The sequence below is a fragment of the Ammospiza nelsoni genome, chromosome 3 (genome assembly GCF_027579445.1).
Source record: "Ammospiza nelsoni isolate bAmmNel1 chromosome 3, bAmmNel1.pri, whole genome shotgun sequence".
Lineage (NCBI taxonomy): Eukaryota > Metazoa > Chordata > Aves > Passeriformes > Passerellidae > Ammospiza > Ammospiza nelsoni.
In genome coordinates, this window is record NC_080635.1 from 15,274,872 (window position 1) to 15,298,496 (window position 23,625).

The 23,625-nt window shown below is 46.6% G+C and overlaps 1 protein-coding gene across 3 annotated transcripts; it reads left to right on the top strand.

Moving 5' to 3' along the window:
- Positions 1-2,401: 2,401 nt before the first annotated feature.
- UGP2 (UDP-glucose pyrophosphorylase 2) lies at positions 2,402-23,320 on the top strand. 3 transcript variants are annotated; one of them, XM_059467283.1, is made up of 10 exons: positions 2,402-2,480; positions 8,544-8,671; positions 9,200-9,307; positions 16,670-16,855; positions 18,242-18,375; positions 18,978-19,275; positions 20,251-20,448; positions 20,612-20,854; positions 21,211-21,315; positions 22,242-23,320. In XM_059467283.1, the coding sequence occupies exons 2-10, from the start codon at positions 8,558-8,560 to the stop codon at positions 22,347-22,349; spliced, it is 1,494 nt and encodes a 497-aa protein (XP_059323266.1). In that variant the 5' UTR covers positions 2,402-2,480; positions 8,544-8,557; the 3' UTR covers positions 22,350-23,320. The 3 variants fall into 3 exon arrangements, with proteins under 3 accessions (XP_059323266.1, XP_059323267.1, XP_059323264.1); XM_059467284.1 differs by lacking the exon at positions 2,402-2,480 and adding an exon at positions 2,640-2,710; XM_059467281.1 differs by lacking the exon at positions 2,402-2,480 and adding an exon at positions 2,810-3,060.
- The last annotated feature ends 305 nt before the right edge of the window (positions 23,321-23,625 follow it).

Here is a 23,625-nt window from a genome sequence, read left to right on the forward strand (position 1 = left end):
TCCAAAAGCCACCTCTCCCAGCCAAAAACTGCCAGTGCTGAGCCAAGACTGGGATGGGGAGAAGGGCTGGAGTAAGGCAGGGGACAAGACCAGTACTTTTGGCAGCGTCTTGCACTGGTGTAAACTTCTCAGTTGATGAGACCAAAAGAAATCACTACTACTGTATTTATTTTATTTACAAGGCATATTTATGAGGCAGTTTATTTATGAGACATAAATCCAGACAATGCTTTGGGTTCGGTGCCTCTGTCCCGCTGTTCCTTTGTGATGCAGCCCTGGGTTCCTGGAAGATGCTGAACCCCTGGCTGAGATGGTGACATCAGGCACCGGGGGAGCAAAAGGTTCTTTGTCATTTGGGGCATTTAGACCTCTCTTTGGGCTTCCCATGTCCTCTTAACCCAAGATGTTGGTGCAGGTGGATGGGCTGCCAGGACACTGCTCTCTGTGCATCCCTGGCTGGTGTTGCATGAGCAGCTTGCCTGTGTGCTGTGAGATAAACCCCTCCTGAGTTTAATCCAGCTCAAGAGCTTCACCAAACTTTGCTGGTTTTGGACAGATTGGTTCTGGTTACCTCCTCAGTGACACTGACTGACAAAACCGGTGCTCAGTCTTGCCTGTTCCCTTCCTTCCATAAAATGCAGTGAAGGAGGGAGTTTCCCCTGGTTCCACTGCAGTGAGACAGGATACTGGAATTCATTTTATTGCTGGCAGATAAAAAGTTATCTCTGCTTATTACCCTGAAAGTCATGCCTGCAATTATCCTTTCAAAGAACAGAATTATCCTTTCAAAGAACAGCTGTACAAAAGTTGACCCAGTCCTATCCAGAGATTACCTAGGTTGTGTTTGGCTTGCAGGTGTTGCATGTGACATCATAGCAGAGCTGAGCTGTAGGAAGAGAGAGGCAGGTTTAAATTAAAGTATTTTCATTAACAGTGGAAGGACAAGAGTGGGGCTGATCTTGCATTTAAGATAACTCCCATCAATGTTTAGAGAAAAGGATCAGGATTTTGCTGAAGTTCTGGAGTGAATCCAGGACTTTTTTCCTGGTAAATCCAGGACATAAAGAGGAGCATCTTCCCTGATGTCAAGAAGGCAGCAGGCAGTGAGCCCTGTACTGTTTGGTGGTACAAAAAAAAGGGAACTTCCCAGGTCCAGTGGACTGGGATGCAAAATTCACAGCATTTTGCATTTTTGGTTTTCTTAAAAGCCAAAGAACAGGCAGATGCAGAGGGGAGCCATCCCACCCCCAAATGGACTGGCTCATCCCAGTGGTTACCTGGTTTATCCCAGAGAACTTACAGGGAGCTTCAGCCAGGAGGGATGAAGATGAAAACCGCCCTGCCCATCTCAGGCAAGGCTGCACCCATCCATCTCTTGAGAATGGAATTCAGCAGCACCCTGCCAATTCCCACAGCCCTCTCCTCATGGCAACGGGGCACGGACTGTTTGACTGGCCTGCAGTTTCACTCTGTGCGGGTGTAGGGATTCAGTGATGCATTACACGGGATTTATATACAAGCATGTGTTGCAAGGCCATATAGAGCTGATTTAAAAACAAAAGAGAAAGTAAAAACTAGGGTGGTGATTTACCTGCAGGGAGCTGGGGGGTATTTACGGCAGGCAGGGTCACTGTGGTATGTACCACAATTGGCGTCACCACAGTGGACAGGGAAGCCCCAGCACTGCCGGGAAGTGTCTGCAGGAAAAAATAGGGAAAATAGCTGACAAAGAGAGGAATCACAGCCGAGCTGAGGCTTGGCCTCTGGCACCTGCATGCTTCCCAGGGCCCCGGCACCTCCCCAGACCCGAATGTGGCCATGAACCCGGGGTGGAAAGCGATGGGTGGAGATGCTTTAACTCACGTACACTCCCCAAATCAGGAATACTTAACAGAATCATAGAATCAGTCAGGTTGGGAAAGACCTCTGGATCACCGAGTCCAACCTATGACCGCGCACTGGGTCAGTCAGACCGCGGCACCGAGTGCCACCTCCAGGGACGGTGACTGCACCGCCTCCCCGGGCAGCGCATTCCAATGTCGAACCACCCAGTCTGTGCAGAAACTCCTCTTGCTGGCCAGCCTGAGCCTCCTGTGGCGCGGCTCGAGGCCATGCCCTCTCGCAGGCGGACAGCGGCACGAGGAGAAGAGGCGGCCGAGTCCCGCCGGGCTACAGCCGCCTGCCAGGCGCGGTGGGGCGAGGAGGCCGTCCCCGAGCCCCCGTTCCAGCGGGGCCGTGCCCCGGCCGCTCCGCTGGCCCCACGTCCCCCCGGCCGCCGCTCCCGCCCCGCTTCCCGCGGCCGCCGCTCCGGGCCGGGGGGCGGTTCCCGGGCCCCGCCCACTTCCGGCGGCGGCGACGGCGGCGCGCGAGGGGCCCGCCGGGATGGGCGCCGGCCCCGCCCCCGCCGCGGGGGGAGGGGTGGGCGGGGGCGCGCGCGGCAGGCGGGTCCCCGCCCCCCACCCGCGGTGCCGCAGGACGAGGTGGGTTCGGCGCGGCCGCCGCCGGCACCGCCCGGCCCGGGCGGGGGAAGGGGCCCCGCGGCGCGGCCCGGCCCGGGGCGGCGGTGGGGCGGGGCGGGGCCGCCCCCGGCCTGGCGGCCGCGCGGGGCGGGCGGAGCGCGGGGCGGCCGCGCCGGCCCGGCCTGGCCCGGCCTGTCCCGTCCCATCGCGTCCCGGAGCGGGGAGGAGCCGCGCGGGAGCTCCCCGGGGAGGTGGGCGGCCCGGCCCGGCGGGGAGGGGAGGGGAGGGGAGGGTCGGGGGTGGCGAAACCCGGGGCGCGGCGGGTCCGCCTCTTCCATTGATGAAATTTAAATTGCTCGAGGTTCGCCGCCCGCCCGCCGGCCCGGGAGGGACTGCTCGGCGGAGGGGCAGCGCGGCGGGCGGGCGGCAGGGAGGGAGCTCCCAGCGAGGCCGGGGTCGCCGCCTCTCCCGCCGCAGCCTCCGCAGGGGCGGCAGCCGCGCTCCGGCCCTTCGCGGGGCGGAACCCCCGAGCGAGGCGCTCCGCGTTGACCCAAGTGCTTGTTTATTTATTAAAGCGCGAAAATGTCGGCTCTCCTGAAAGGTAAGCTGACGCGCCGTGTTTTTCCCGGCCCCTCCGCCGTGCGTACGCGGGGCTGCGCTGTGTTTTGGGTCGGCGCTCCCGCTGCCTCGGCGGCAGCCGCCGCGCTGCGATGTGCTCGGGCTGCCCCGGAGCCCTGCCCGTGATCCGTGACCCGGCCCGGCTCGGCTCGGTTCGGCTGTGCGGGCGCACGGCGGGACCGGGCGGCGGGGCTGCGCCCGGGGCTGTGCGCGGCCAGGGGCTGGGGGATCCTGCGGGACCTCGCCAGCACAAATCGCCCCTGTCCGCTGAGCTGTCTGGCAAAGTTGTGGGAGGATGCATGCCGAGGCTGAACGTCTTTGCATTTTTTTCTCTTTTTTCTTTCGTTTCCTTTTTTTTTTTTTTTTTTTTTTTCCCTGAGGATTGAGTGTGTTTTTGGCGTTTTTTTATCCCGGTAGGCTCCGGCGCTCTCCTTTACTCCTCTCCGCATGTGTGAGTGTTTGTGTGTACGTGGTCTGAGTTTCGGATTCCCTGTGAAACAGGGAACCAGCCCGCAAGAGGTCATTTTGGGAAGAAAAATTACTTTGGTGCATTGCCGTTGCAGTTTTCTTCCCCTGTTTTCCTATATTCCTCGTGGTGCGGGTGTGCTTTTTTTTTTGTAATGAAATACGTGCCTATAGGGTTCCTTAATATAAATCCACGCAGGCCAATCAACAAATGGCATGCTGCCTGCAGAAGGAACACGAGCAGGTCGTTTGCTATACAGACTTGGGTGTTGCAGGCAACTGAGGGCCTTGGCAGGCTCTGGGAAATCAGTGTCCGTCCCAGAGTGGGTGTCCGGGGCTGGGCAATGCTGGCTGTGTGGAGGCATCACCTGTCTGGAAATGCCCTGTGACACCTGGGCAGAAAGCAGGCAGCTGCAGGAGGAAAGTGCTGCCGGCACGTTGCTCAACCGGCCACTCTGAAAGTTACCAAGATAAGCCCTTGTGAAGTTGATTAGGAAAATATATTGCTAAATGTTCTTTTAAAATAGAATTGGCTTATCTCAGACTACTGCTGAAGGTGGCCATCTTGCAGAGAAGTGCTGTTATTTCTGGAACAGAAAGCTGTAGAAACCTATGTAATGATCGTAATTGGTTTTTAAAATATTACCAGAGATTTGACAATACTGGAAGCCTTAAAAAAAAAAAAACCTAAACCATCCACTGTTTAGATACTCTTTGGTCAGGCCAATAGTACTAAAACATGTTGTCATGTCAAATGATATTTTTAGCGTGTGGATCATCTGCTAAACTGGGAAATTCAGCTGTGTCTGACTGTAACACCTAAATTCTTGGTGTGTGCAGCTGGCAGAGCAGCTTCCCAGGTTGCAAATTTCTGAGTTAGCTCAGGCAAATGTGCTCATCTGTCAAGAAGAGTCAGGGCATAAAGGTTTCACTTCACGTATGCTTCAGTCCTGCATGTGTTGGCAAATTTTGCCTCTGGTAGTAGGAAAATGTTTGTAGAGTCTGAGTGGGTATGTTCAGTTCTAAAACTCAAAGTAGTGTTTGTTAGCATTGCACATTATAGTGTGGGTATTTAAAGAGACAGACTTTTATCCCTGCCAGAGATAAAAATTGCCTTGAACTTTAAGCGGAATCGTTGGAAGTTAAGGCATTCACTCTGTACCCTGAGCACCGAGTTCAAGGGTAGAGCATTTAAAGTTTAGCTGAGTGTTGTAACTTACGGGCCACCCTTTTTGGTTTTTATGGATTACTGTGGCTCCATGGAGACCTAAATAATTTTCTGCTGTAGGTCTTTCTGTATACTTACTTGGGCTGTAAAAGTAATCACAACTCATAACCCTCAGCCCAAGAGATTCCCTACTTTTTCATGAGAGAGGTTCTTGCTTGACTTGTCCCACAACTCCCTCCTGTGCTGCCTCCTTGTAGTACCAAGGCAGTGAAGTTCTCTTCTGTGTGGATTAATGAACAAAATTAATCAATCTTAACATTTTTCTCTGCCTTTAATGTGGAATAAGAGGAAGGACAGCAGAAAGGAAATATGTGCAAGCCCCTCAGTAAGATGTGACCACTGTTCTGTTCTTGTTCAGGAGAACAAGAGATCTGCCTCTTGTGTTATTTCTGGTAGTGTACAAAGTCCTCCTTTCTATTAGCTTGCTCTGATATACCATGATTTGTTTTTTTACACGTCAGTTATAAAATTAGGCATCATAAACCTGCCAGTACTCTTCTGTGTGCTGTAGCTCGTGTTGTGAGGGCAGGGGCCAGAGAGCAAAGCACAAAAGCCTGCTAGAAATAACAGTGGGTGGGGGCTGGAGGGTTGGAGTGATATTCTCCATGCATCAAACACCACCATGAACTTGACTGAAGTGCCGTCCTCTCTCTGCTGCTTGGGGGAACACTTTCTACCAAAGGCATTAATGTGAGCTATCCTGTGTGGCTGTTTTTGCAAAGCCCAGTGTTCTCCGAAGTCTCAGCTATTTAGTCATGCTCTTCTGGTCTGTGCTCATTTCCTGTGTGGGCAGGTCCCCCAAGAGTCTTCCACTACTTTATCCCACCCTTTTTGTACGTCTGATGAGTGTTCAAGAACACTGGTTTCATAAAAGTGGGCTTAGGCTGAAATATGAGGCATTGATTGCGAAACAGTTTGGAAGAGGCATTTCTTTTAACATTATTTGGGATTTTATGGCCACGTGTATCCTTGGAAATCTCTTCCTGCAGTTATCCAGCACCCCAGCCTCCATCTGATTGTTAGAGGCACAGTAACTACTTTTCATTATGGCCTTAGGAAATTTTAGTTACCCGCAGGGAAGAATTGCTTTCAGATATGCAGTTGCACTGGCCTTTCAACTTCCTTGTTGCTGCTGGGTGGGAAGGGAAATCAGCCTTCACCCAGGCTGTGAAATTCAGCTGCAGTTTGTGTTAAAGGACTGCAGTTGTCTTTTGCCAGCTGTAGGCTGGGATGTGTGAATGCCAGCTCCTTCCCAAAAGCTCTGAGGGGCAGCAGGAACAACGAGAGCCACGTTCACTCGTATCATGCCCCAATACTGCTTTGGGGAGCATTTACAGAGGGCAGCCCAAGTCCTGGTGGTTATTTCCAAGATAAATGCTCAAAGCCTTTGCCTCACAGTGGCACCTTAAGAGTAGAAGAGCTGTCACTTCTCTTAGTTACAGAATTCACATTCTTACCTATGCAGATTAGATGCTTTTCTTGCACCAGGCAAGCACGTGTTTTTATGGACTCCAGCCATATCCTTCCTCTCTCTTTCCCTGCAATAATAATAATTGGACTAACAGCATTAGGAATGCTCTGCCTGAGCAGCTGTGTGCTGATGCCCTGGCTCTGGATGAGGCTGAGGGGTCGCAGAAGTTGATAAATGTTAAATGCAAAGCCTGAATATCCCTCGCTGCTGATGAAGGGTATGGCAGTGGCAGCTTTGGCAGGCTGGGGTTCAGTAAGAGCTGTCCCATCCAGCTGCTGCTCAGCGTGCCTGGTGCCTGGTATTGGGAAAAGCAACAGGTCTGCTTTGCTTTCCTGTGAGGGTGCTGGTGATCAAACGTGTTTAGCATTTGCTCATTCTCTTTGTGAAGAATATAGAATATTCCAGAAAAAAAAAAAAAGACCCCTAAACCAGGACATTGACATATATTTACTTTTATGATGCCTTTTTATCTCTATTTGTTTGTGATGTTGCTTTGTCTCCAAGTGCTTTTTTCTGGTAGACATAAGTCTTTTGGCTAATGTGAGCAGAACAATCTTTTCCTATTCCATGGCAGCCCAGGGAGGCTGGCTGTGCCTCCCTCAGCCCCAGTGTGCTCCAGAGCACGACTGAAGGTCTCTGCTGAGACTCGGAATTTGCAGAGTTCCTTACGAGATGTGTGGCATCACTCTGGGCGGTTCAGATGTGTTACAGGCCGGCCAGAAACGGGACATGGCCACTGTTGTTGTTGTTGTTGTAGCAGAAGTGGTGTATTGTAACATGTTGCAGGGAGGATTGGAAACATGTGAAAGCTTCTCCTGGCAATTGTTTCCGTGTGCATCACCCCGAAGGGAGGAAATGCAGCGAGTCCTTGTAGCAGTTTGGTGCTAAGCATGGAGCTGGTACAGACCTCCTTGTTTTTCTGTAGGAAAAAGTGCTTCCTGGTGGAGAGCTGCCTGTGTTTTCACACATTTGACCCGGAAAGATACGCCTAACAGGCTTTCAACTCTTACCTGCTTTTACTACTAAATGAAGCATTGGATTTTAAAAAAGGACCTATTGTTCAGTGTACTGTTCATCTTGAGCTGGCGTTTTCCCGTGTTGCACCACACATACTATGTGCACTGCAGCACTTGTCTGTCTTTTTTTTCTCTCCCTCCCCTACCTGCAAAACAGTGCAGTCAGGAAAATGGCTTCTGTGGGCTTCAAAGCAAGGATTAGATACTGCCACTGAGGCTGAGGCTGTGCAATACTTTGCTTAGAAAAATAAAATAAAATCAAAATTGCATTAAAATGAACCATTTCTGGTTTTCTTAGACATTTTCAATAGAAGAGCCTTTTAATGCATGTTCTCAATAAGTAGACTTTAAATGCAGGTTCCTCTTCTAACAATGTTTTCTGTCAGTGTTGCTCTGTTTGCTTGTGAAGTTCCCTCCTGTCCCTTTTTTGCACTACTATTCAGGGTATTTCTAAAATCCAGCTATATTTGGCAATGCATCACTCTCTGTGTTACAGGGAAGTGATCACTCAAGGGATTTGGCAGAAATTAAATTAACTGAGGTCTTTAGAGAACATACTCAGAATGTCTTTTGAGAATACACTCACTTCCAATGCTTTCTGCTGGAAAATAGTCGTGTTCTCTGCCGGTTCTTTCTGCAGGGTGGACTTTAAAGCATATTTGTGTATTTAGTCTTTTTCATGTTTGTGGAGTTTATCACTCTGAAAAACAAAACAAATGCTGAAGTGATAGACAGCCCAATTTTCTAGGTTGCTTAGAAACTGAAATGCATGCTGTAGTGTGAAAATACTCATGACAAAGTAAGGGAATGTTTACTGGAACAAACAGAAGATCCTGTGAAAGTGCACTGTGTAAATAATTAAAGCTTATGTTTATATTTGCTTGTGGAGCAGAGGGATACCTTCTACATAACTTTTCAGTAAGAAAATTCTTATTTTTCGCACTTCTACTTGATAAAGTGTGTTGATGTGGTAGGATATGACTTCTCTAGTGAAAAAGTGCAGTGCTGCAGATTTTTGGATACTTCTGGAGATGGACCATTGGTCCTTTGGGGTACTTTTGAGTTTTGAAAGAAGGGTCATTATTCTTTGGCCCAGTTTAAGATCTGTTCCCCAAGTAACTAGGAACAAAAACTTTAGATTCCTGGAATGCTAGCACAGTGATAAAACACGACTGAATTTTATGAGTTTATCAATCTTTTTAAAGAAAATTGAAGGCTGTTTGTAGTCTAAATAAGTTAGTTTGGGGTTGGTTTTTTTTAATAATTTTCTTTTGTTTTTATTCAAGATTTCAGCCAAGCAATGTCTCAAGCTGGCTCCTCACAGTTTCAGGAAGTCATTCGGCAGGAGCTGGAGTATTCAATGAAAGTAGAACTTGATAAGATCCTTGCGACCGCACACTCAAATGAGATAGAGGTAAGGAGCATGGAGTGGGTGCTGCTCAGAGCATGAGAAATGGGATGCAGGACACTGAGGCAAATCTCAGAAAGGAGATAAATCACAGATTTCCAGGTCCTTATTTTTAGGATGTGCTCTGATCCTGTGTGGAAGACTAGCCAGGATACAATGTCAGTAGGAGACTTTCGGTTCCCTCTAGACTGGGTGACAGAGTTATTAAGAGTTTAATCATCTTTAGTTATTAAAGGTTCTGTGTAATCTTCAATGGATTACAGAAAGGGAGGGTAAACCTGTTACCTTAAATGTTGGGCCAAATTGTAATGACAAAAGACTTGTTGTGTATCCAAGCTGGTTTTGTACTCTGAGTTTTAGTGAAAATGAGCTTTTGGTAACTTCTGGAATTTTACCTCAAGTTTAGCACGTCTACTTGAGTGCTCATGAAATTACTCTCGTGAATAGATTGTACATCAATTTGTAGAAATGCTTCTGTGATTGAGTAGGTGTGCATTGAATGCCAGCATTAACTAATGCATGTCTTCTTTGTAGCACACTAAAAAGGACCTGGAAGGATTTAAGAAGCTATTTCATAGATTTCTACAAGAAAAGGGACCATCTGTGGACTGGGGGAAGATTCAGAGACCTCCAGAAGATTCTGTAAGTTGTGATTAAGTGACGGTGTGTAAGGAAAATAAAACTGATAATTGCTACTTAAGGCAAATGATGTATTCACCATTGAATGGGTCTGTCTGCTGTGGTTCTATAAAACCATGTAGGACAACACTTTGGGTTCTAACTGAGAAATAATTATTTGTTGACATATGCTGTATGTTTTCCTGAATATCAGGTTCTGCTTACCGTATGTGTCAAGTTCTTTGGTATTATTTTGTTAGCTGTTCTGGGAGCAGGGGAGCAAAATGGGACAGATGCCACCTCACCATTTGGTGCCTTCTCTGGAGGAAACCTGTGTTAGAGGGGAAGTAGGGAGGACCTTTGTTGTTCCCATTTCCCTCCTGCCTGTAGAAGAGGGTTGCACATCTCAGATGAGACTGTTTCCAGCAATCTTTTATGTTTAATAATTTGAAAGGGACATATGGCAAGTGGGCTGGGTAATAGAGCTCATTTAGCAACTTCTGTAACCTGCAGAAGCTCAGCAAAAGTGAGGGATCTGGAACAAGGAGTTGACTGTAGGGGGTTTTGGAGCCTGATTTTCTAATGTTGTCTATGTTGTTGTAACTTATAACCTATAATTTGAGCTGCTGCTGAAAAAGCACTGTGTATTTTTTCAGCACTGTTTAGTACTGAAATAAATACTTCCTATTAAACCTAACCTCATTTTACTGATTCATCAGTGGCCTTAGGCTGTCCTTTGACTCTTGTGTAACGAATGGTGTAGTTGTGCTGCGGATTCTTGCTTTTCCCAGCCTAGAGATCTTGGCATATTGCAGGAGCTCTGTGTGCTCCCAGGCCTGTGGTTTCTCTGAGGCTCTCTGTGTGCCTCAATCGAGGCTCTGTTCCCCGTGAAAGGCAGGCTGTCCAGTCACTTCCAGAACAGATGCAGGGCTGCTCTGTAAAGCGTTGAAGAATGATGCTGTTTTAGAGCAAGTCTAGGGTTTTTCCAAGGTTGAGTGTTTTCTTTTAACTTCAAAAACATGTGATGTCTCTCTTTTCTGTACTGTAACAGTGAATGAAGTGTTGCTTTGGAGAGAGAAGCCTGCCCTTAATGAAGAGGCCAGGGTGGGAAATTGGAGTTCTAGATAAGATGACTTACAAGGAAGGCTGAAGAAAAGGGGATTTCTTTCCATGTAGAGGGGCTTGAGACTCTGGGGTGATGATAGGTCTTTTAAATATGTAAGAAGGTAGTTAGGACAATCAAAGGAATAAACTGTTCCCTGTGCCAAGAGAGGGGATTAAATTACAGAAGTTTGATGTGAGTGAATGGGTGCTTTGTGGAGAGGAAGAGCTGCTGTCTATTTTTCAAGTTTTGCACACCTTCAGTGAAAAAACTTACAGGTTCTGTAAAGGTCTGAAAGTACCCAGGTAGGACATCTGGAGCAGATGTCAAACTGGAGGTTGTGGCAAGGCTCTGAAATAGACTGGGGGCATATTCCCAGGTATGGGGTATTCCCAGGCATGGCAAGCTGCTGAAAAAGAACTAACTTCAGGTCACAGAGGGCTGAGTAGAGAATGGCAGAATTAGAAAGAGTATCTCTCTTGTTTCCTTATGGCCTGTACTGCTCATTCTCAAATGGGTCCCTGTGCTAGGTAGCAAAATAGCTTTTGATGAGAGAGTGAAAGGTAAGAATTCTGCAAAATCAGTGACCTGCAAAATCAGGTGACTTCTGGTCTGATGACATGCGTGCATGACAGGAAGTGAAATTTTGCTTCCTAGCATGAACTCTAAATCAAATAACCATGCTTGTTGGTAAGTGCCACAGAAGAGAGCTGGGGCAGAATATCTGCTAACAAACTTCCTTCCATGCCTTCTTCACTTCATAGTAAATACCCCTTTCTCTAGGGATGCTTGGACTTCCTGATCTGACAGGACCTGGGTTTGAGTGCTTATGAAAACTGAGAGCAAGATAAATGTCTTTGTTTTTTTCCTTTCTCCTTTTTGCTGACCTTATGATTTCTATCTCTCCCTGCTGTATCCACTCCCTCCTTTTTAATGCATCAGTCATGTTAGGGACATGCTGTGGAAAATGAAGAGGGTTCCTCATAAGACACATTCCAAGGGACCTTCTCCCAAATTGTTCTTTACTGAGGAGTATGCAATATGGAATTATTAAATAAAAGTTGATTTCATAAAGACCAGAATTTCAGAATTACTGGTCTAGCTAGTATGGGTAAGAGCAGTGTGAGCTTTTAGGAGGGCTAAAGAGGGATAACTTCTGAAGGGCTGCAGTACTGAGTTCTTTGGGACAGGTATCCATCTGTGAACACATATTTAGAGTGCTTCAGTTCCAATTGAGTTTCCTTTTTGCATAAAACCTCAGAGCATATTCTGCTCCTGCTCTTGTTACAACAGCACAGGGATTGGTGTATGGAAGAAGTGTTTGCTGGTAATCTTGCAAGTCCTTTATAATTGCAAGTGATTTATAATTGCCTGTAGGGATGACCTTGTTTTATGAGGTGGTGGGATGCTTGGCTGCTTGGACAATTTCACACTGCAAGGATCATGGCCTAGAAAGCACCAAATTCTTTGCAGTGTGTATTTATTTGCCTGTGATTGTTTTGGAGACTTGCTTTGCTGCTGGGAATTCTGGCAAGTCTAATCTTCAGCTGATCCCTAGTAGAGCAAAAGACATATGTTGAGGTATCTATGTGCCTCTGTGTGTATAAACACACAGACATACATGTGTATCTGTAAACAGGCACACAAATCATCTGCCAAAGTGTGGGTTTGTTGCTTTTTAATTTATTTTGCAGCTTAAAAAAGTTCATGAATGTTGTGTGACTCCCCAAAGGGGTAACAATTAGCATTGACTCCATGATTGCAGAAGGCTGATCAATTGTTTCATTGTTCTATCTTCTACTGTAAGTAGTAAGAAGCTCCTAACCTTTACAGACAGTCCCATACAGCTTTGACCTCATTGGTCAATCAATCCAAACACCATCCAGTGTCCAATTAAGAAATCCCCCTTTGGTGGACAATCTCCACAACACATTTCACATGTGCACAGCAACAGGTGCAGCAAGTGGAGATAAGAATTGTTTCTCATTCTTTGCTCTGATCTCACAGCCCTCCCCAGGACAATGCCTAGGGAAGTCTGTGCCTGCTCTCTGTGGCCAGAGAGCTGCTGCCACACATGAATAGTTTATTGGATATATGGCTTTGTCCTTTGGGTGGGGAAGAGTGTTCCAGGCTTTTGCCCAGTGCCAAGGGACAGTGCTGTGAGTGCTGTGCAGAAGCAGAATTTCTGATAAGACTTCTATAGGCCATCTAGTGTGTTACCTATTGTATTTGTTCTCTGAATGTAGCTTCTGCTTCTTCCTGAAGACAAGTAAAGTCTCCTGTCAGTAAATTGAAACAGAAATTATTGCTTTGTAGTATTCCTGTTTTTCTCTGCAATGGGAGATTCCACCCCTGACCTCCATGTTTTCAGTGTAACAGCTTATACTGATGACAGTAACAGAAGATTGAACCCATTTCACACTATATTAGTAAACCTCTGACTTGTTTTTTCCTTCCAGATGCTTTGCTTTCATATGTCCAAAGGCTTACAGTGATAGCTCGCATAGTTAGCACCCATTACTGTTACAGTCTCCAGAGAAGAAAGTTCACTGAGAGTGCCAGTTAACAGGGAGAGGAGGTAAAGAATGTGGACATGGCAAGTGTAACTTAATCCCCTCGATGTAGATTACAGTCATCTGTTTGTTTGAATTGGAAGCAATAGCAAAGTCCTGCTGGGAGGCCTCTGAGAGAACTGCAGTGATCAAGTTAACCTCAGAACAGCAATGCAGAACCTCATCTGGGATGTAAAGAGAGCATCTGAAGCAATGTGAGTGTGAAAGGAGCTTGTCTATTAGAGCCTTTGTTTTTTCTTCCCCAGAGGTTGGATTCTTGTCTGCAGCTCAGGTTGTCACCTCAGTGAGCTATATCATGAAGGAAAAGAATGAATGCTATGCCCTTACTCAAAAGCTAAATATCTTCCTAATCTTGAACTTTGGAAACAAGTTTTAAGGATTCATAGAATTGTGGAATGGTTTGGAAGGGATCTTAAAAATTGTCTTGTTCCACCCCCCTTCCCTGCACAGGGACATCTTCCACTAGACCAGACTGCTCCAAGCCCTATTGAACTTGGCCTTGGACACCTCTGGAGATGGGGCAGCCACAGCTTGTCTGGCTGAGCTGTTCCTCTGCTTTACCACCCTCAGACTAAAGAACTTCTTCCTAAGATCTGATATAAATCTCAACCCTTGTCGTTGGAAACTATTCCCCTTCTCCTGTCCATATCAGCCTGTGTAAGGAGTCTCTCTTCCTCTGTAAGCCCCCTCTAGGTGCTGTAAGGCCTCCCAAAGGCTCCTCTTCCCCAGGCTGACCACCCCCAGCTCTCCCCACCCTGATCTCACAGGAGGGCTCTTCTCTCTCTCTCTCTGATCACCTTTGTGGCTCTCCTCTGCACTGCTCTAACAGGTCCACAGATTTCCTGTGCTGAGGACTCCATATCTGGGTGCAGCACTGCAGGTGGGGTCTCATGAGGGCAAAGACCTCTTAATGTGGTGCTGTTTCCAGAACTGTCCCTGGGTGCTGAGTAAATGTTTCCTCAAGCTGTAAGTACACATTAACTAATAGGGGCGTCCTCCTTTCCGGTCTGCCCACAGTGACAGCCCTGATGCTCATTCTGTCTGTCTCTGACAAACTCTTGCAAGCCTCCTTGCAGTAGGAGTAGGCTGCTGGAATCTGTTAGTCAAACTCCCAACATTGCCTCATCCAGGCTGTTCCAAGAAATCGCTTCTGTGGCATTGGCTGAAAAACAAAAGAAGCTGCATGTGTCATCTTAGAGCAGCCCCAAACCAGGGCTGCCAGGCTGTCTCAAGCAAGTGACACTGCAGCCATGCATCTGTAAGACATGGCATTCCTGCCCCTGGCTCTTCCTGAAGATTTCCCCATCAGCACTTACTTGTCAAGGACACAGTTCCAAACCCTTAGAGCAAGAATTGATTTTTATTGCTGTGGAGCACTTCTCCAGTTGTGTATAGGCTTGTAGGTGATGAGGTATTTGTGCATATCAGTGCCTGCACATGGCTGGAACTGCTGGATTGATAGCTCTGGCATCCAGCAGTCCTGGTGCTGCAACGTTCCTGCTGGAACTTGACTTTTTGACATTTGTTATTCTCTGAATTAAAGACCCTTCAAGATCCAGGGCTTTATTGCCAAGTTGATGTTTCCAATGCCTGTGCCAGAAGAAACTGAAACATTTAGTGAGGCTGAGTCATAAATTTTGTGTTGTAACTGGTGAAACATCCAGTGAACCGAGTCCTTGATGGAACTGTTACCTTCTTCAGGAATTCTACTCTGAACATCCTGCAAAAGCTGGTTTCAGGCATGATAGTGAAAGCATCAAAACGTAGTTGGCACTTTAGCAAAAGCAAATGATTTTTGAGGCAGTCTGGCCCTGAACTGTGTGTCAGACTTTCTGCTTTTTGTGAGTGATGCAAGAAGAACATAGTGAGACTTGAAAGTTGAGATAATTTTTTTGGATGTTCAGACAGTGTCAGAACATCATGGATGTGAGTCACATCCCACCCAGCTAAAGCTCGAGATGAGATGTTTTTAATCCATGTACAAGTCCAATGCAGGGTGTTCCTGACCTTGGAGGGGATGGGAAGCAGTAAATCTGAGTGTAAGTCTCTATGTCCTGCTGGTAGCAGCATGTTCATTGAGCTTCCTGAGGCACCTCCAAGACATTAAACCCAGGATTTATCATCTCCTTGTTAATGAGAAGAGCAGTTTTTCAGGGTGCTTCAGCCTGAGCATAATCTCATAATTAAAATAATGGTCTATCAGCTAGAATGCTACAGCACTGGAACACCAGGGCTTTTCTTCAAAAGAAAAGCACAGCAAGAGTCCACTTTCTGTGTGCTTCTGTTCCTGAGAAGTTCTTGGCGGTTTGCAGGAAGCTTCTGCCTGTGTCCTCATGAAATGACAGTGATTGTGGTGCTGTTTCTGTCCCAGCCATGACACCTCCATGTGGAGTTATCTTCTCTTGCAGTGCATCCTTTAGGCTTTCCAGATCCCATGGGCAGAATTTCCCTCCTGTGGGGGATCTGCTCTGATCTGCTGCCTGGGGTGTCCCAGAACGCTGGAATTGCTCAAGGTGTCCTCTCTACGCCCACGTATCCCAGTGAGAAACATGACTCTTGTTCCAGGGCAGCGTGAATTTCCATTTGAACCCCAGCCCTTGCCCAAAGCAAACACAGCTCTGAAAACTACTCTATATGTACTTGGTCTTGGAAACCAGCTGTGGATCTTACACACCCCTTATCAGAATTAAAATAATGTTCTAGCAGTTAGAATGCTACAGCGCTGGAATACCGAGGCTTTTCTTCAAAAGAAAATCCCTAAAAGGGCAGGCTAAAAGATAATTGTATTGATTCTGGTCTAACAGTTTTGGCATGATTCTTACTGTGGAATTGTTACCATTATTTCTTTGACTTAGGTGCTTTTAGTAAAGGGGCAACAGTACCTAATGTGAGACACACTGTTCTTATGAGCCTGATTTTGCTCTCCATCATGAGCCCCAAATGTAGCCCAGACTGTTCTTAAACCTGTAGGAAACAGCTGTCAATGAGGTAGAAGACTTCCTGTAAGGTCTGTTACGAGCTGGATGAACACATTCTGAAAAGAGCAGAATAAGAACTGGGAACTCTCTTCCACTCTGTATCATGCTGTCAGGAGAAATGAATTGTATCAGAGTAGTGGCTGGGATAAGAATCAGTGTAGACTGAGTTAAAGAACCAACATTTTCCCATTTTCCCAAGAATGTTGCCTTTGACAACCTCAGAGGGGGAAAAAAATAATCTATGAGTTTAAGCTGCTCAGGGAAGGAAAGTTACATGCCTTGCATGTAGGGCCTGGTTCTTAAATTGTGGCCTGACTGGAGGGGGAGAGGGGCCATCCCGTGGGGCAGTGAGTTAGATGGTCCCCAAGGAAACCCCCTGCCCTTCTGCAGGGCAGGAACAGGGTTGTGACAAGTGGTGTAACTGGCCTGACTTCTCACCTGAATGAAGCGAATGCTGCCTGGTGTCACAAAGTCTTTAGAACCTCTTGAGAAAAAGAGGTCATTATAGTAACAAACCAGGTTATTTGTATCATAACAAAACAGTTACTGTAGACTCACTTTGCAGATGTTCTTTAGTGTCATAAGGCATGTGAATAAATGTGGGTTTTATCACCAGATTGTAAGTTTTGAAAGTTTTTAGAGAAATCAATTTCTTTCCAAATATCTGACTGCTGGGTTTGGTTTTTTTTTTTTTTTTGTTTGGTTTTTTTTTTTTGTTCTTTTGTTTTCCCAGATCCAGCCCTATGAGAAGATCAAGGCCAGAGGCCTGCCTGATAACATTGCTTCTGTCTTGAACAAGCTGGTGGTGGTGAAGCTCAATGGTGGCTTGGGCACAAGCATGGGCTGCAAAGGCCCCAAGAGCCTCATTGGGGTGCGGAACGAGAACACCTTCCTGGACCTGACAGTGCAGCAGATCGAGGTAACGCTGCAGCAGCCAGCACACACTGAGCTGCTCCTGCATGGCTTGTTAAGGGGGATCCAGTGGGGGCTTGCCAAAAGAAAGAGGAGAAGGGAGACGAGGTCTGGTGCTGGGTGAAGCAGAGAGGGACGGTGCAGTCAGCGACTGAACTCTGTGCCCTTCAATGTGTTAGCACAAGTGTGACCCAGGCTGTGCACAGCAGCCTGGACAGGGGGATCAGAAGCACAAGCAGTCACACTGCAGAGCTTGTCTGGCCTGGATAACTCCTGGGCTTGTTCCAGACTCCTCCAGCTGCAAGTTTGTCTTTTCAAAAAGGGATTTTTTTATGTGCATTAGAACAAAGCTTTTCACAGCAGCTCCAAGTTCCTTCATGCATTTAAACTCTTGCACTGGAAGAGATTGTTGGCATTTTCCTCTGAAGAAAGAAGAGCAGAAGAAAATAACAGCTGCTGGTGTTGGGAGAGGATGTTTTGGCTTATGTTTTTAATGCTGAATATTCCTTTTAGAGCAGATAAGGAAGACAGACAGTTATTAGAGTAGGAGGTGGGGTGTGCCTGCTCCCTGGTTTCTGGAGTGCCAACAGTTTTTGCCTCAGTGTGATGTTGTTTGGAGTGGCTCTCCCATGTGTGTTAGATGGTTCTATGACAAACTCAAATTTGCATCCAGCGCATGCAGCCCTTTCTCCAAAGCATCACTGTGGAAGTCTCTGACTCCACCAAAGTGTAATGACCCCAGATGCTCCAGCACAGGAGGGTGAGCTGATACACAAGGCTTAAAATTCACTCAAGGGTCTTTCTCTTTTCCACCTGCCCCTTCTATTTTCAGTGAAACTGCTGTGATCTCTGATTTTTTTTTTTTGCCTTTGTTGTGCACATGGAAATGCTCTTATGTATTTCAGCTCCATGCTATAGATTCCCAAATAATTAACATGGTGACATTTGATTTATAATGTGTTCTTGATACAATTGTCCATCTCTGTCTGCTAAGAAAATGCGGAAGCGCTTCCTGTGCAGAGACAGTGTGGAAATGTCACCTTGACAGACTGCAATGATTCGATGGAAAACGTGCCTTTTGTAGTCAACAATTAAAGTGATCATTTTGTGGTTTTGTGGTTTCAAATTTTAGACCTCAATGCAGGTTTAAAAACAAAGATTCACTAATTAAAGATACATTAATTAGTGTGGGTCTTATCTTTACAACTAACAAGGATTTATTTTCCTTTACCTGATTGATTATTCTTTTTGTAGCATAAGTGCATCTCTTTTTTTTCCTCGTGCATTCATTATTTCCAGTCTGTTTCACCTAATTTCATTCTCCCAAAATCTCAGGTATCAGGAGTTAAAGCTAATAATACATGCTGACTTTACCATTTATTTCCCATCTCAGCATTTAAACAAATCCTACAACACCGATGTTCCTCTGGTTCTCATGAATTCCTTCAACACAGACGATGACACAAAGAAAATCCTGCAGAAATACAGTCACAGCCGTGTGAAGATATATACTTTTAATCAAAGCAGGTATCAAAAGACTTCTCCACTTGGGGTAGAAGAAAACAGTTTGTTTCTCCATAGTCCAGATGGGGTGGATTTGAGTTTGAGGTGTCTTCTGTACCTGTGTTCAGTCTCTTTTGGGCCTTGTGCTGAGACTGAAACATCAGGGGTTGGGCAGAGTCAAGGGCAATGTATTAAAATTGGGGAGAGGGGGTGTGTGGGCCCCAGTTTCCAAGAAATGTACAATTAGTGGTGTACTGGCTGCTGGCCCCTTGGTTCCTGAATTTGCTGTTAGTATCCTTGGGCTCTGGAATTGTTCTCCTTATGGAGAACAAACTCTAGTCCAGGTAGCTGTTGGGGTCAGAGGGGTGTTTGTTATGCTCTGGGCCTGCCTGTCAGAGGAAAGCTGGTGTGCAGTGTGGCCTGAGAACTGTGCTTTTACATCCTTGAGTAGATTGCATTCTGTAGCTTCTCAGTGACAGCTCAGAATGTAGGAGGGTCTTTCAGTTCAGAATACTCAGGAAAAGCACACCTCCAGAAGCCCAGGGAGCTGCACCTTAACTGTAATATTTTTATTTGATGCTATTCTGATGCTGGTGAGGATGTAACAAGACCCATTGTCCTCACAGGTACCCCAGAATTAACAAGGAAACTCTGCTGCCAATAGCCAAGGATGTCTCTTACTCAGGCGAGAACACGGAGTGCTGGTACCCTCCAGGCCACGGAGACATCTACGCCAGCTTCTACAACTCTGGGCTGCTGGACAACCTCATTGCAGAGGGGAAGGAATATATTTTTGTGTCCAATATAGATAATTTGGGTGCCACTGTGGACCTTTACATTCTTAACCACCTCATGAACCCACCCAATGGAAAACGCTGTGAATTTGTCATGGAAGTCACAAACAAAACCCGGGCGGATGTGAAGGTAAAGGGAGATGGGTGAGAGTCTGAGTGTGTTGGTGGCCATCTCCAGCCTCCTCTGAATCCATGCATTCAGGCATGCACCCAGTCTCCTCATAGCTATTTTAGGCACCATTTAACACATCAGCTCAGATCTAATTTGAGATGCACAAAATCAGCAAGTTTAGGAAGTTGTAATTCATGGAACAGATTTGATCTGTGCTCTGGGCAGCAGCAGATGAGGACAGCCTGGGCTGGCCTGGAAGCACGAGGGATGTGCAGGGTGCAGGTCACAACCTCTGCACCTTCTCCAAACTGTCACATACACTGGGGGCAGAAGCTTGAAAACAGCATTGAGGGCTGGGATGCAGCAGTTGTGTCTCACAGAAAACTGCCTGAGCCACTTCCAACCCTGCATTGCACAGCTCTGTGTGGCACAGCTGCCCACCTGCTCCTGCCCTAGCCCCTGACTTTGTACCAAGTCCAGGAGTGGCATTTCTCAGAGGTTTATGGCATGTATCAAATACTTGTAGCCTGCAGTAATTTGTCCTGCTACTGTGCTCTGCCTCTCTTCTTTTGTATGTGAGAATGAGGATTTGGATTTTCTCTGTATTCACTTGGGAAGTTCTGACTTAACCCTATAAAAGCACAGCAATGCACTGTAAGAATACTTAGATTTAATTTACCTTTTGCTCCATCATCTGACAAAGTACTGCTGAGGGTGACTTTTGACAACAGCAGCATTTGCAAAATATTCTCAACAACCATTCGTTAAAGGAAGGAACGATTTTGGAGTGCTGAAATATGATTGTTGGGCAGTCCTGACTGTACTTTAAACATGCTCTATAATTAGTAACCTGGTAGCTGGTTACTAAAAACAAGATGTGTGTTTTCTCTGGGGTTCAACATCAAATGCCAACAGAGCAGTGCCTGTGCTGAGGGGAAGATTTCTCTGGCTTCTGATGAACAGGACTTAAACCCTCTCACTTGCCCCTTGCAGGGTGGCACGCTGACGCAGTACGAGAACAAGCTGAGGCTGGTGGAGATAGCTCAGGTCCCTAAAGCACACGTGGATGAATTCAAGTCTGTGTCGAAGTTCAAAATATTCAACACCAACAATTTGTGGATAGCTCTGTCTGCAATTAAAAGGCTGCAAGAGAAGAACGCCATTGACATGGAGATCATTGTTAACCCAAAGGTAATCAGCTGGCAAGGGTTTAGAGAACACTGACCCAAACAAACTTTTAGTTTCTGGGTGGGTAACAGGCACTGCTGCCTCACAGAGCCAGGCTGGGGGCGTTGGGCTGCAGCTCTGAGTGCCAGGACCTGCTCCATGTGTTCACTTGAGTTTTCTCTTCCAGACTCTGGATGGAGGCTTGAACGTTATCCAGCTGGAGACCGCAGTTGGTGCTGCTATCAAGAGTTTTGAGAACTCTCTGGGGATAAACGTCCCTCGTAGTCGTTTCCTGCCTGTGAAGACCACCTCGGATCTCTTGCTCGTGATGTCCAATTTGTACAGCCTTAACGCGGGGTCTCTAACCATGAGCGAGAAGCGCGAATTCCCAACAGTGCCTCTTGTCAAACTGGGAAGCTCCTTCACAAAGGTGAACACCTGGTGCTCAGCTCTGAATAAAGACACAGCTCATAGCAATAACTGAGTGAAAAGTGAGGTTTGCTTTATCTACCTCTGCCCACCTGGGCCTTCCCTTTTTTGCCCTTTGTGAAGACTGTGAGAATTCAGATACTGGCTGTGCATGCTGGGTGCTCCATGTGCATTCTGTGTTCCACTGTTCTCATGCTTGTTTCTAAAAGAAATCACAATTACAAAGTAGCAACTTTTATATTGATGCAGATGTAGGTTATGGGAAGGTTCCTGAAGAGTACTCAAGAGGCTTCTCCCATGCTTGTCTTAATCCAGAGATGACTTTATTACTGTTTATTTATTTTCTCTTTCCAAAAGGTTCAAGATTACCTGCGGAGGTTTGAAAGTATTCCAGATATGCTGGAGCTGGATCATCTCACGGTTTCAGGTGATGTTACATTTGGGAAGAATGTTTCACTAAAGGTGAGTGTGCAGTGGGGTTGCTGCTGCAATAAACCTGACTGATCTCTGCTCCTTGGCAATTGATTCTGAGGCAGTGCCTGTACACACAGTCCATAGGAGCACTCCTGGGAATTGGGTAACAGGCCCAAAGATGGAAGAGGCCATGGCTGGACAGTGACCCTTGTGACGGGGTGCAGGATGTTACTGCCAGAGCTGCTGCTCCATGCAGGCCCAGGCTGAGAGGAGGTTTATTTATGAACCTTGAAAGCACCACAGACATCACATCTCTGTTCAAACACTGCTGCCACCTCTGCCCTTTGGCTCAGTCCCAACTCCCTTCCCAGGCTGGCCTTACTGCCCCTTTTCAGGCTTTTGCAGTGCTTTGGGGTTCTCGATTTATTAGTAAATGTTGGAGCTGAGCAAGTTTGTTTCTCTCAAATTCTTCCTTAGGATCTTGATAGTCCTGGCAGCACCTGCAGTTCTCTAGGGCAGTTTGGCAGCTGCCAGAGGTGGAAGGTGGTGCTGCATCACCTGGCACAGGCTCAGGCTATGGGCTCTGAGCTGTCCCTCTGTCCCCACATTTGCTGTTCAGCTGGAATAGGAGCCTTCCTGGAACACACCCGGGGTGGGGGAAACATTTTTCCACTTCAAAGCGAGCAGACAAGACAAGAGCCCTTAAAGCAACCATGTCTTCAACTAAGTTACCAGTTCAGCTTGTAGGCCAATAGGCTCTAGCACGGTAATTAAGAGGTTCCAGTAATGCTTAAAACCTTTGTTCTGGGGAAAAAAGACCCCCAAATGTGCATGCAGAAACAATACAACTAAATGCATTCAGGCTCTGACTGTGGTACAGCTGACACTTGATTGCTCCTCCAGACAACCTATGCCCCCCTTCCACGTCAACAGGTAACAGGTTTCTGAACTTGTTTCCTCTTCTGTCTCCCTAGGGAACAGTCATCATCATTGCAAACCATGGTGACAGGATTGACATCCCAGCTGGAGCTCTACTAGAGAACAAAATCGTATCTGGCAACCTGCGGATCCTGGACCACTGAGTCCAGGAGAGGGCACGGTCGGGGCTGGGGCTGCTGTGCCCAACCAGCCTTGTCGTGGAAGAACCTTTTAAGCATTAGAAATCTAAGTACACAGAGGGCCTATGCTTTGTCATCTTCACAGTACCCTGCAGTATTAATTTAAAATTAATTTCTCTTGCTTATCTTTAAGCAGCCACATAAGCGCCATGGATGTGCATAAGTAATGCTTCAGTCCTTAAAGAGATTCTGTAACTCAGTTAATACAACCTTGAAGTGCAATACTGTTTGTCTTGCGGGAAGATGGACAGATCCTCTTTGATAAGAAGTTCAGAGGCTCGCCCTCGACCATTCAGTAGTTTTGAATTGCTTGTAACTGCAGAAATAAAGCTGTGAAGCAATACAGGTGGGACAACATGGTTGGCAACTCCTGTGACATTTTAGGAAGGCACAGTTGAAAACCAAAAGTTTCACTACTGCTAAACAGGCTCTTAAAACCCTGTATTTCATGTGCTCACAAGCTGTAGCCCTCTTCAACCCCCCCAAACTACAAGTGGGATGTCCTATCCCAGTTGTACATCGAGGTACTGGGGTAAGGCTGTCAATACCTCCATTTCCGTATCGTGAGAGTGGGAATCATCCGTGTTCCAAACTTGCCCAAAGAATCCAATACTTGAGAAAAATGCCTCAGTAGCCACGTGTGGTGTTTGCTTTTTCACATCCCATTTAAGACTGGATCTCCTGTCAATATCTTGATCTGCCCTCTTTTTTCAATAAATGGATCACGTTGACTACACCTATGTTCATATTGTCACAGCCATGTATGTTAATTTATCTTCTCTTGAGTTTCTAAATTTGTACAGGAATTGAAATCCCTGTCCTGATCACTATTGATTTCTTAATGTTTCTCTTGTATTTACATGCAGACAACTTTATTTTATAAGCTTAGTATAACACTGGTATATATCATTAAAGAAGTTGGTCTTTAAAAACAACTGTGATTTTAGAGCTTTATTTTGACTGACAATGAATGACACGTGTTATGCTACCAGGTCAGCATGCCTGGCTGAGGGCACCACAGGCACACACACACTGCAGCAGAGACCATTCCATCAGACATGATCATCTCAGGGTTAGGCACTCGATGGGGGTCAGGTACAGAGGGGTGAGGTGAGAATCACAGGCACTTGTACTGAGCACTGGCAGCCTCCAGTCCGTCAAAGGTAGGATTAAAAACTCCAAAAGAGATGGATTTCAGCTGCGCTCTCCTTAATGGTGCAGCCTTTTATAAGCAGCCTAA

Coding starts and splice junctions, on each gene's coding strand:
- UGP2 (XM_059467281.1), top strand. Junction 9,308..16,669: donor AGAGACCTCCAGAAGATTCT/GTAAGTTGTGAT, acceptor TTGTTTTCCCAG/ATCCAGCCCTATGAGAAGAT. Junction 20,855..21,210: donor TGGGAAGCTCCTTCACAAAG/GTGAACACCTGG, acceptor TCTTTCCAAAAG/GTTCAAGATTACCTGCGGAG.